The following is an 11410-nucleotide window of genomic DNA, read 5'->3' on the forward strand; positions in this document are numbered from 1 at the left end:
CAAAGATTTTCTCCCATTTTATAGACTCTTTACTCTTCAACAAAGCAATTTTGTTGTTAATGCTACTGGTTAACATGAGTTTCAAATATATAAAGCAATATTGAGAAGCCAAAGGTATCCAAGTCTACACAGATCTCCACCAAAACAAATAAAATGCATGCTGACTCTAGATATATCATTATAGAACTCTCCCGGTCCTAGCTTGTATGACCCATTTTATCCATTCTGATTTCTAAACTGAAAGACTAAGATAGGCAGGTAAGCAAGTAAGCAACACTAGAGTTCATCTTTATATTTTGTATTATTTGCAGAATAAATGAAAGTACAACACTGTAGTGTAGGAACTTATGTAATGATTTCATGTAAAAAAGAAGCCCTCTATTATGTATTGGATATTGTTTAAATATATCTCCCAAGGATTTATGTGTTGAAGTTTAATCCCCACTGTGATATATTAAGAGGGTGGAAACTTAATCCAACTATGTGTTTAGAACTGTGGCCTTTGGGAGGTAATAAGGATTAGATAAGGTCATCAAGTAGAATCCCCATGACTGAATGTTAATGGCTTTTAAAAGGGAAAGGGAGCCAGGTGCAGTGGCGCATATCTATAATCCCAGCAGCTTGAGAGGCTGAGGCAGGAGGATCTGGAGTTCAAAGCCAGTCTCTGCAAAAGTGAGGCACTGAGCAACTCAGTGAGATCCTGTCTCTAAATAAAATACAAAATAGGGCTGGGGATATGGCTCAGTGGTAAAGCATCCCTAAGTTCAATCCCTGGCACCTTCACCAAAAAATAAAATAAAATACAAGGGAGATCAGGATACACATGTTCAATTCCTGTCTCTTGCTATGTGAGACCCTGCACCATCTTCAATTCTGCCAGCAAGAAGGCCATCACCAGATGCAGCCCCTTGACGTTGGTCTTCCAGAACCATGAGCCAAAATAAATCTCTTTTTGTTAAAACTTCCCCAGTCTATAGTACCACGTGTTATGGGCACCAGAAGATAGACTAATACACCTTCATACCCAAATATACTAGGGTACTAGGAAGCTCTTCCCTAGACTAAAAAATATCAGAAAGAATCAGAGAAAAATAAAGTCCCAATCAGAACCCTGAAGAGATAAGGAAACCATGCATTTGAAAGGGAAATCTCCAGGGGTCCTTGATAAATGTGGGTCATGATAAAGTTATGGGTATTTCACCCATGGATCATTCATTCATATAAAGCATTTTAAATGTACTATTCATAAATCAGAAATTTTCTTTATTTATACTGAAACATTTATCAGAGCATGTTGTCCCCCAAATACCTTCTCTCCCTGCCTTTGCCTACATCATTCCATCCATCCATCAGTGTTCAACTGTCCCATTCTCTTACTTCCTCTTACTTCTGCTCAGCTTGTAAAATGCTGTTCAGGCTTCTGTGGCAAATGTCATCTTCTTTATGGTGATGTCCAGGTTATTATCTCCTAGGTTGAATCCACCTCTCTCCCCAGTACGTTTCAGGATACCTGGGGTTCTGGAATACTTCCTACTGTGCCTTCTCATTTTGCTTCCCCCACAAAGTTAGGAAACACTCCCAATTTGTCTCATTCTCCACAATGCCATAAATAAGGCACTAAATAAATGTTTACTGAAATCAAAACAAAATAAAACTCACACTTGTGCTTTTCTGTTTCACCATGGAAACATCCTCTACAGCAACTCTTTATAAATTCTGCTGCCATTACATTCAATTTCCAATGTCCCTCAAAAGATAGAAACTTCCAATTTTAATATGAACCTGGTGGTAGAATAGAAAGCAAGTTAAAATTATCATGCTTAATGCCATTAGATATCATTAAATAAATCATAATATCTATTTTTATAAGACATAATGAGGGCTTCAAAGTAAAAATATTACAAGGATGATAGATTTTTTTGTTCCCATATATAATTTTATATAATCTAGGAGTCTTTAAAATTATTAAAATGGTATGCTTAAAAATTATTAAATGAACAATGTCTATATTAAAATCTGACAAAGAAAAATTCCATTCTCAATTTTCTCTTATATGTGATATGCCTAAAACTATATTCAAGAAAAATTTGAAAGAAAACATAGCGCTATGTCATTAAAAAGTATGAAAAAAATTCACTTTCCCCAAATCCATTTTTTTGTAATTCAAAATCCCTATAACTGGGGCCAATAAACAAATAACTATATAATTTATGTTATTTGAATCCTTAGAATTAAAAGTATATCTTAAACACACACTCTCTCTCTCTCTCTCACTCTCACACACACACACCATAAATATAGTGCAAATAAAAGGAATCAGTTTTATATGTACTGGGAACATAAAATTGTATAAGGACTTCACATCCAATTTCCCACCTTAGTTTCAAGGTCTTTGTTTCAAATACATTCTCCTAATTTATGCCTACTTACTCCAAACGTTTTTTTAGTGAGAAATTTTAAACATATGCAAAAAATACAGGATAACAAAACTCAAATCACCCAAATAAAACAATTACCAAATCATGAAAATATTTATTTCATCTCTGCCCCCCAACTTACCTGGTAATGTCCTTTGGGTTATTTTGAAATAAATTCCAATCATATAATTTCATCCATAAGTACTTAATTAGTAATCTAAGAAATGTAGCAGAAGGATTCAGAGGTTAACTTCAAGAGGCTCTCACCAGCTGAAGATGGATCACTTTAAGCATTAAAACAAACAGTATTTGTAACGTCAAATATTTCTAAAAGGTATGTACTTGTTTTAAATATATACATTTCTTAAAAATATTTCAAGAAATATTTCACCATATATAGTTATAAGCATATATATATATATATATATATATATATATATATATATACATACATACATATAACCATAATGGCATTATCACATATCAAAAATTTAACAGTAGCAACTACTCATTTTTTTGTAATTCAAAATCCCTATAACTGGGGCCAATAAACAAATAACTATATAATTTATGTTATTTGAATCCTTAGAATTAAAAGTATATCTTAAACACACATATATATTAAGTATATCTTAAAAATCCTTTTATGATTTCAATCCTTTAATAGTTGCTTTGTTGAAATTGAGACAAAAATGTGGACTGTTTCATCTTTTGCTATTAGAAACAATGCCACAGGGGCTGGGGTTGTAGTTCAGTGGTAGAGCACATGCCTAGCATGGGTGTGGCACTGGGTTTGATCCTCAGCACCACATAAAAATCAATCAATAAATAAAATAAAGATATTGTGTCTGCCTACAACTAAAAAAATTTTTTTAAAAAGAAACAACGCCTCAGTATCTCTATACACACATATTTCTCAATATATACCTATAAGATCATATATACGTGTGTGTGTGTATATATACACACACACACACATACACACACACACACACCAGGTAAGATACATATGTGTGTGTGTGTATAATATATATTATACACACACACACACACACACCAGGTCAAAGAGTATATATGTGTAATTTTACTTGTATTGCTACATTTCCCTGTGAAACTGAATCATTTTGTATTCCCCATGTATGAGAACACCTGTTTCTGTCACCAACAAAATATGTTGTCCGAATGCTGGACTTCTGCCAATATGTTAAGGAAGGGATCATTTTGTGTTGTTTTAATTTACATCTATCTTATTATAAGTGATGTGGGCATCTTTTCATATAAAGCTAGTTTATATTTGTTTCTATGAATTCTCGGTTCATATGTCTTGCTCATCTTTATAAAGTTTTTGGTCTTTTTCTTCTCATTTTAGAAGTTCTTTATATATTTCAGAGATTAACTCACTATCCACCATATAAGTGGCAAAAAAATTTTCAGTTTTTACTTTATTGTGTTTTCTTCTATGCAAAGGTGTGTATGTATACAACCACACTACATACTTATACACAAACATACTGAGTTTGCATTCAGTGTGTATATTGGTTGTATACATATACACATATACAGATTGAATATTCCTCATCTGAAATGCTTGGTACTGTAAGTATTTAGGAATTCAGGATTTGGGGTTTGTTTGTCTATTAGATTTTGGAATATTTGTAAATATATAATATTTGGAAATATATTGGAAATGTAAACCAAGTCTAAATATGAAATTCATTTATATTTAATATATACACTTTATATACCCGAAAGTAATTCTGAGCATGAAACACTTTCATAATATGGAATTTTCTACTTGTAGTGTCATGCTGGTCCTCAAAAAGTTTATGTAAACATATACAAAGTTACATAGAAACACATACACAAACACACATGCAGCATACTCTCCTATGTTTTTCCTTTTTGCTTCTGGATTGAGTCACAGTAAACTTTTCTCCATATATAGATCCTAAGTAATTTACCTATGTTTTATTCTAGTACTTAATATGTTATTATTTTCTATATGGACATTGTGGTATACAATATGAAAAATGGATCCAAACCTATATTTTCCCATTTGGTTATTCCAATTTTCCCAATTGGTTAAAATCTTTTGTGTTTCTATTTTTTTATGTATCATAAACACCACATATTTAAAAATATCATATTTTCTCCACTGACATTAGGGTCTTCCCTTTATCATAACACTAAATTTCCATATGCACTTGGGTTGGTCTCTGTATTTTCTATTCTCTTCAATTTGTCTATCCATTGTTGTACCAATATCACATTATTTCCATTTTAAAGGCTTAAAAGGCTAGCCACCCTTTCTGCTTTTCACTTTCTTTGCAATATGTCTGGATTATTTATTATAGAGGAAAAATATTATAATACTTTCAAACTAATAAATTATTTTAGAAAAACTGACATCCTAAGGATATTGCCTTCCTACCCAGAACAAAATTATCTCTTTACATTTGCTCATGTCTATCTTTGTACCTTTGGGAGTTTTTATAGTTATCCTCATACAAAGTCTTAATGCCTGTGTAATTTACTTAGTTATTATAAGTTACATCTTTTTCATTGCATCTTGTAACTTATTTTCATTTTTAAGTGTATACATTTTCAAAAGCTCTGTTTAGCCCCAATGTTTTAGAAGAACCATTCCTTAACTACTCAGATCTAATTTTCTTTCTCATTTCTAAATGTCTAGTGTACTTTAAAATAAAAGAGTTTAACATTTTTCTTGATATTTCATGAGCTGTTGTTCTATCTAGCTGTTGTTCTATTTATATTCTGCTAAAATATAAACTGTTCAGAAACAATATTGTACTTTCTCTTTAGAACTCAAGCCTAGTAGGGACTGAGGTTGCAGTTCAGTGGTAGAGCACTTGCCTAGCAAGGCACTGGGTTTGATCCTCAGCACCACATAAAAATAAATAAAGGTATAAAAATACAATAACATTTAAAAAATCCTCAACTTACTATTGAGAATATAGTTGGGACTCATCAACTCTAATTAATAGATAAGAAAACATATTTCACCTCCTTTAAAAACACTAACATACTCATCAAACTTCCTTTCTATTCTCAAATACTTAACGTTAATCATGAGATGAATGTAGGAGGACTGATTAAAAATGATTGGTACTTCTAAGGGAAAAATCCTCAGAGTTGATGACCTGGAATCACCTAAAATGAGGTAGGAAAGATGGGGAAAAGACATAGAAAGGGAGACACGTTTATATGAATAAAAGAAATCTGATTAAAATGTACACCCAGGGCTGGAGTTGCGGCTCAGTGGTAGAGCACTAGCCTGGCATGTGTGAGGCCGTGGGTTCAATCATCAGCACTGCATATAAATGAATAAATAAAATAAAAGATCCATTTACAACTAAAAAATAGTTTTTTAAAAAATATATACCCAGGAATACACTGAAGAAAAATGATTTAAAATATTTGTACATAGACAAAATAGAACAACTGGGACCTACCACCTGAGAAACAAACAAAATGTATGAAACATCAATATTCAAAACACTGGTTTAGGCAACAAACAACAAAGAAACGGGAAACACAATAAGCCCTACACTTTACTACCTTGAAGGGAGTTTCCAGTCCTTGATAAAGGAAAAGTTACCCAGATTCTCTGAATATGTAGCTGAATTCCACTGTAGTCAGAGAACTCTCAATATGACTTCAATATTTTAAAATTTTGAAACTTGCTTTGAGGCATAATATATGATCAAATTTGATAAATATCCCATGTACATTTACAATTTTGAGGCACAGTGTTCTATGCATGTCAATTAAATTGTTAGTCATGTTAAAATCTTTCATATTTCTATTTTTCTATTTGTTCTATAGGTACTAAAAAACAGATGTGGTTAAAATGAAAACTCCAACTATGACTATGAATATATTTATTTCTCCTTTAGTTCTATCAGAATTGTTTTATGTATTTTGAGAGTAATTTATTAGGTACATACAAGCTCATTAAATAATATTCCTCTTAGTTTCTACTAACACTTCTAGCCTTAAAGTTGGCTTTGTCTACTATAGCCATCACAGATTTCTTTCAGTTAACTTGCATGTTATGTTCTTTCCAGCATTTTCTTTTCAATTTGTGTTATATTCCAGTTGTTTTTATAAACAACACATAGTTGGACTGTTATATTTCCATTCTAACAATCTTTGCATTTTATTTGTATTTAGTCCACTCATATAAAAGTGCTTTAACTTATTAGAAATGCTCTTAGCCTAAAATTGATTTTGTCTGATAGTGATATAGCTATGCAGCTTTCTTTTGAATAGTTTTATGTGGTATATCTTTTCCATTATGTTTACTGTTTTCAGTTTATAAGTCTTTACATATTTTAGATATGTCTCTTATAAATAGCATTAAGCTGAGGTAGTTTAGCCCAGATGGACAATCTTTATCTTTTATCTGGAGTACTTGATTCCATTTACAAATATTTAAGGTAATTGACGTATGTGAGTTTAGCCCTATGCTTTTTTATCTTGAGCTTTTTCCTTGTCCTAATGGTCCTCTGTTTATTTTTCTTTCCTGTCATGTCTTCCTTTGGACTGACTGAGGGTTTATGATCTTTTTTCTTCTTCTTCTAATAGATTGGTTATTGTATTACTTTTTTTCTCTTTCCCATTTTTATTAATATCATTTTTTGTATTGCTTTTATATTGATATTGTAAGAAAATACCACAAACCACAAACTCGGTGTCTTAAAGTAAGACACAAACTTTACTTAAAAATGGTTTAGTATACTTATTTTAATAATCTATGACTGGTAATTCAAACTTTCGTAGGTATATTTCTAATTGTCAATTGTTTCTGCTGATTGTTGCTAGGCGTCTTATTTCCTTTTTGCACTTGCTTTTCACTGACCATGAAACTTTCCTGGTAACTTTTCTAAGCCAAAAATTAAAGTATACTCCTCTGGAGAATACAAGTATTTGCTTACCAGATCATTTAAATTCATACTTTGACAAATAACCCCATTAAAAATGGGCTAACAGGGCTGGAGTTGTGACTCAGTGGTAGGGCACTTGCCTAGCACGTGTGAGGCACTGGGTTTGATCCTCAGCACCACATTAAAATAAATAAGGTATTGTGTCCACCTATAACATATATATACATATATATATATATATATATATATATATATATTTAAAATGGGCAACCGATTTGAACAGACATTTCTCCAAAGGCAACAAATAACCAATAAACATGAAAAGGGGCTCAACATATCTATTAGGGAAATGCAAATCAAAACTATAACAACATACCACTTCACACAGTTGTACAATTATCACTATCTAATTCAAGAGTTATCATTATCTAATTGAAAAATGGTCTCATTACTCCCCAAAAGAAACTTTGTACCTGTTTGTAGTAACTTTTCTTCCAGCCTCTGGCAACCATATTTTACCTCATTTCTGATTTGCCTATTCCGGACATTTCATATATATCATACAATATGGTCTTTTTCTGTCTTGCTTCCTTCACTTATCTTCAAGTTTTCAAGGTTTATCCAGTGTTGTAGCATGAATCAGTACTTCATTCTCTTTTATGGTTGAATAATATTCCACTGTATGGACAAACATATACCACATTTTGTTTTTCCATCATCAGTTGATGGATAGTTGGGTTGCTTATGAACTTTTTGTATTCAAGTTTTTGCATAAAAGTATGTTTTCCATTCTTATAGATATATTAAACCAGGAATGGAATTCCTGGGTAACATGGTAACCTTATGACTTTATGTGAACTTTTTTCTTTTTATGTGAAGTTTTTGAGGAACTGCCAAAGTTTCTTACAAAGAAGCTACACTACTTTATATTCCTACCAGCAATGTAGGAGGGTTTCATTTATTTTTTGTCTTTTGGCTTGTGCGATTATCATACTGAGTCTGTACTCAGTGTTTATATTTCTTGTATATATAAACACACATACAGATTGAGTATCCCTTATCTGAAATGCTTGGTATTTAGGATTTCTTTTTAATGTTTGCAAATATATAATGAAATATACTGGGGATGGAAACCAAGTCTAAACATGAAATTCATTTGTTTCATATGCATATAATATTGTATTAAAAGTCATAGAAATAATGCAATTTCATTTATATAGCACTGCAAATAGGCAAAACTAAACAACACATTGTTTAGGAATACATATGTATGTGGCAAAAGTACAGAGAAAAGCAAGGAAAATGGAAAGAAAGATATAATCAGAGAGGAATGCATAGGGCAGCTTCAAAAATATTGGTTATAGGGCTAAGGTTGTGGCTCAGTGGAAGAGTGCTTGCCTAGCACTTGCGAGGATCTGGGTTCGATCCTCATCACCACATAAAAATAAATAAATAAAGTTAGCTACAACTAAAAAAAATATTGGTTATATATTATTTCTTAAGCATGAGAGAAGCACACAGGTATTTGTTTTAAATCTATAAATGTACCAAGAGTAGTATTTTGTAAATATTAAGTACTTTCTGAATTAAAAATTAAACATTCATAATCTCATCACCTTGAGATGAGATTTAAAGGAGGTAAATATACCTAAATGATATGATTTCTTTCACTATTTTATTTACTCTTTCTTACAGCTTTATTGAGGTTAAATTGACCTACAATAAATTGTACATATATACAATAAAAACATATAATTAAATGAGTAATATAAGTATATATTGGTGACAGCATCATCTAGAATTTGGAGGGCTATAAGTTGGAGAATATTTTATGCATGTTTTACTTTAGTAGATCCTGCCAAAGAATTTTCAAAATGATTGCACCAATTTACACTCCCACCGGTACAACATGAGAATTCCAGTTATTCTGCGTCCTCTTTAACACTTGGTAGTCAGACTTTTCCAATTTAACCATTCTTTTCATATTCTAAGGAATATATTCAAAATAAGTGTCTGAATTCTAGCGTAACAACTAAAATCACTTTCAGTGAAACATACAGAAGCTTTTATCTAAGTGCATTTCCCCTTGCATAACAATTGAAGCAAAAGCCCTAACGTATGCCTCCATTATGATTTAGTCAAAATATAAGATTTTCAGAATATTCATTGAGGTATACGTGAAGGAATCAAATGACTTAAAAACAAGTTGGGAGTATCAAACCACTGGAATTCAGGTAAAACATAGTCCAACCCAGTTTATACTTGGAACTTCAACAGTAACAACACCTGAACTGAATACACAAAATAGTATTCACACAACTAAAATAGTATTCATAATTTGGATGGGGGAGATGAAATACTTTATTATGAACAGTACTATTCAGCATGCTCAGCTGCTTGTTCTCAGTTTTGCTACTCAAACCATGAAAAGCAATGCCGAGAGGATTCACTTTAACATAAAGATATTTAAGTCCTTTATATTCTTTCCAATTTGACTATAAATACCTCTCTTAAAACCATGATGTCATTTCTCCGTTGTTTCTCAAAATATGGATCTACACTCACAATCTTTTTATCCTTTATTCACATCTCAAATCCATTCATATTGACCCTTACCATTTCACTAAGTTTGCTAGGGTTAGTGGCCCCTTCCTAACTACCAGCATCAACAGGCAAACTTCCTGACTGCTCTGACTGGTGTGACTCCCAAATAAGCTTTTCTTCTCATTAAAATTCTCTCCTCCTGGCTTCTAGGGCCTCACCTGGTACACTACTACTATTCCTTCTCCCTTCAGATTGCCCCTCAGCCTCCTTGGTTGTCACTGTCACTTAAACATTAGTGTTTTCCATCCTTGGTCTTTCTCTCTTCTTATCCTGTATTTATTTGAACGATTTCTCACCCTTTTACAGGATTAATTACCACAAATCCACTACTGCTTCCAAAGTCTACAACTCTGAGTCAGACTACAGAAAAACCTGATGCCAATAAATCTAACTGCCAACTAGACAGGACTGCCAGATGTCCTACACAAATCTTAAACTCATTTTCTCATTGTATATTACTGTCTCAATTTATTAGTTTTATTCATGTGTGCACAATCATAATTCAAGTGACGCAAATAAAATTCAAGACAAACTTTTAAAACTTTTTCTTACAAGGTTAAAAAAAGATTTTTTTTCTTAAGGCTTTTCCCCTAAGTTATGAAGGCAACTCATATTCATTAGCAAAAACTACAAAATAAAGAAGAGATTTTTTAAAACTTGCCTCAAATCCCGGCTCTTAAAGGTAAGCAATATTAACATTTTTTTCCAGAAAAAGTAATTTTTAACCAAGATGCAGTTATATATCAAAATATTAAAGTGATAAACAGAGTTCTGTTAACCTTGTTTGGAAAACAAGGTCAGTATTTACACAGGCTGTTTTTTAACATTATTAATCAAGAAAATAAAAAAAAAAAACTTTATACCTGTAGTGAAAATCGGAATAATATTTTAACTACAAAAGCAATCCTTTTACATGCTTTATTTTAAACTCAAAGGAATCAGTGTTTGGCTTGGCAACCAGCTTGCCCAAACGCAGATGTTATCAGGGCGCAACACCCCACGGTGCCACCATTCTGTCTTCCTGTACCACAGCAGGGAAAAAAGAAAAAGGTGGAAGCGGCAGAAGTCGCACCTTAACCTTGCTGGGTGGACAGTGGCTTGCAAACGCCAAGGGAAAGTGACATTCTGACACCTTCGCAGTTTCTAGAAGTTCCCAGACCCGCCCGGGAAGGGAGCCCGCCCGGGGCCAACGAGGGCAGCGCGACGCGGCCGTCGCCTGGGGCTGGGGTCGCGATGCCCCCCGCCGGCCGCAGCCGTCCCCGAGGCCTCGGCGAGACAGGCGTCGAGAGGAAGAAGCCAAAGGCCGAGGCAAAGAGCCGTCCCAAACAGGGGCCCCAGCGAGTCCCGGGGCCCGGCGGGTGAGGCCGCCCCCATCAAGCCCCGCGACCGGTGCCGACGGGTGGAGGCCGCGCCGCCGGCCCGCAGAGCGCACCTGCCAGCGCCTGCCTCCCGCCCGGCCCGCGCACTCCGGCCGTGCTGCGC

The 11410-nt window shown here is 33.6% G+C and overlaps 1 protein-coding gene across 3 annotated transcripts in view; it reads right to left on the reverse strand.

The window, feature by feature from the left end:
• Tc2n (tandem C2 domains, nuclear) overlaps positions 1 to 11122 on the reverse strand; it is a 40193-nt gene extending 29071 nt beyond the window's left edge. For 2 of the 3 annotated variants that reach the window (XM_048799208.1, XM_015494826.2), the window contains exons 1-3: positions 7798 to 11121; positions 2560 to 2701; positions 1660 to 1782 (exon numbers count right to left, since the gene is read on the reverse strand). In XM_048799208.1, the coding sequence (XP_048655165.1) occupies positions 1660 to 1683 (24 nt within the window). In that variant the 5' untranslated portion in view covers positions 1684 to 1782; positions 2560 to 2701; positions 7798 to 11121. Of the gene's footprint in view, positions 1 to 1659; positions 1783 to 2559; positions 2702 to 7797 lie in introns of all 3 variants that reach the window. The other variant, XM_015494835.2, reaches the window with a different exon arrangement.
• Between the last annotated feature and the right edge of the window lie 288 nt (positions 11123 to 11410).

The sequence above is a fragment of the Marmota marmota genome, unplaced genomic scaffold, assembly GCF_001458135.2.
Source record: "Marmota marmota marmota unplaced genomic scaffold, marMar, whole genome shotgun sequence".
In the NCBI taxonomy this organism is placed as follows: domain Eukaryota; kingdom Metazoa; phylum Chordata; class Mammalia; order Rodentia; family Sciuridae; genus Marmota; species Marmota marmota.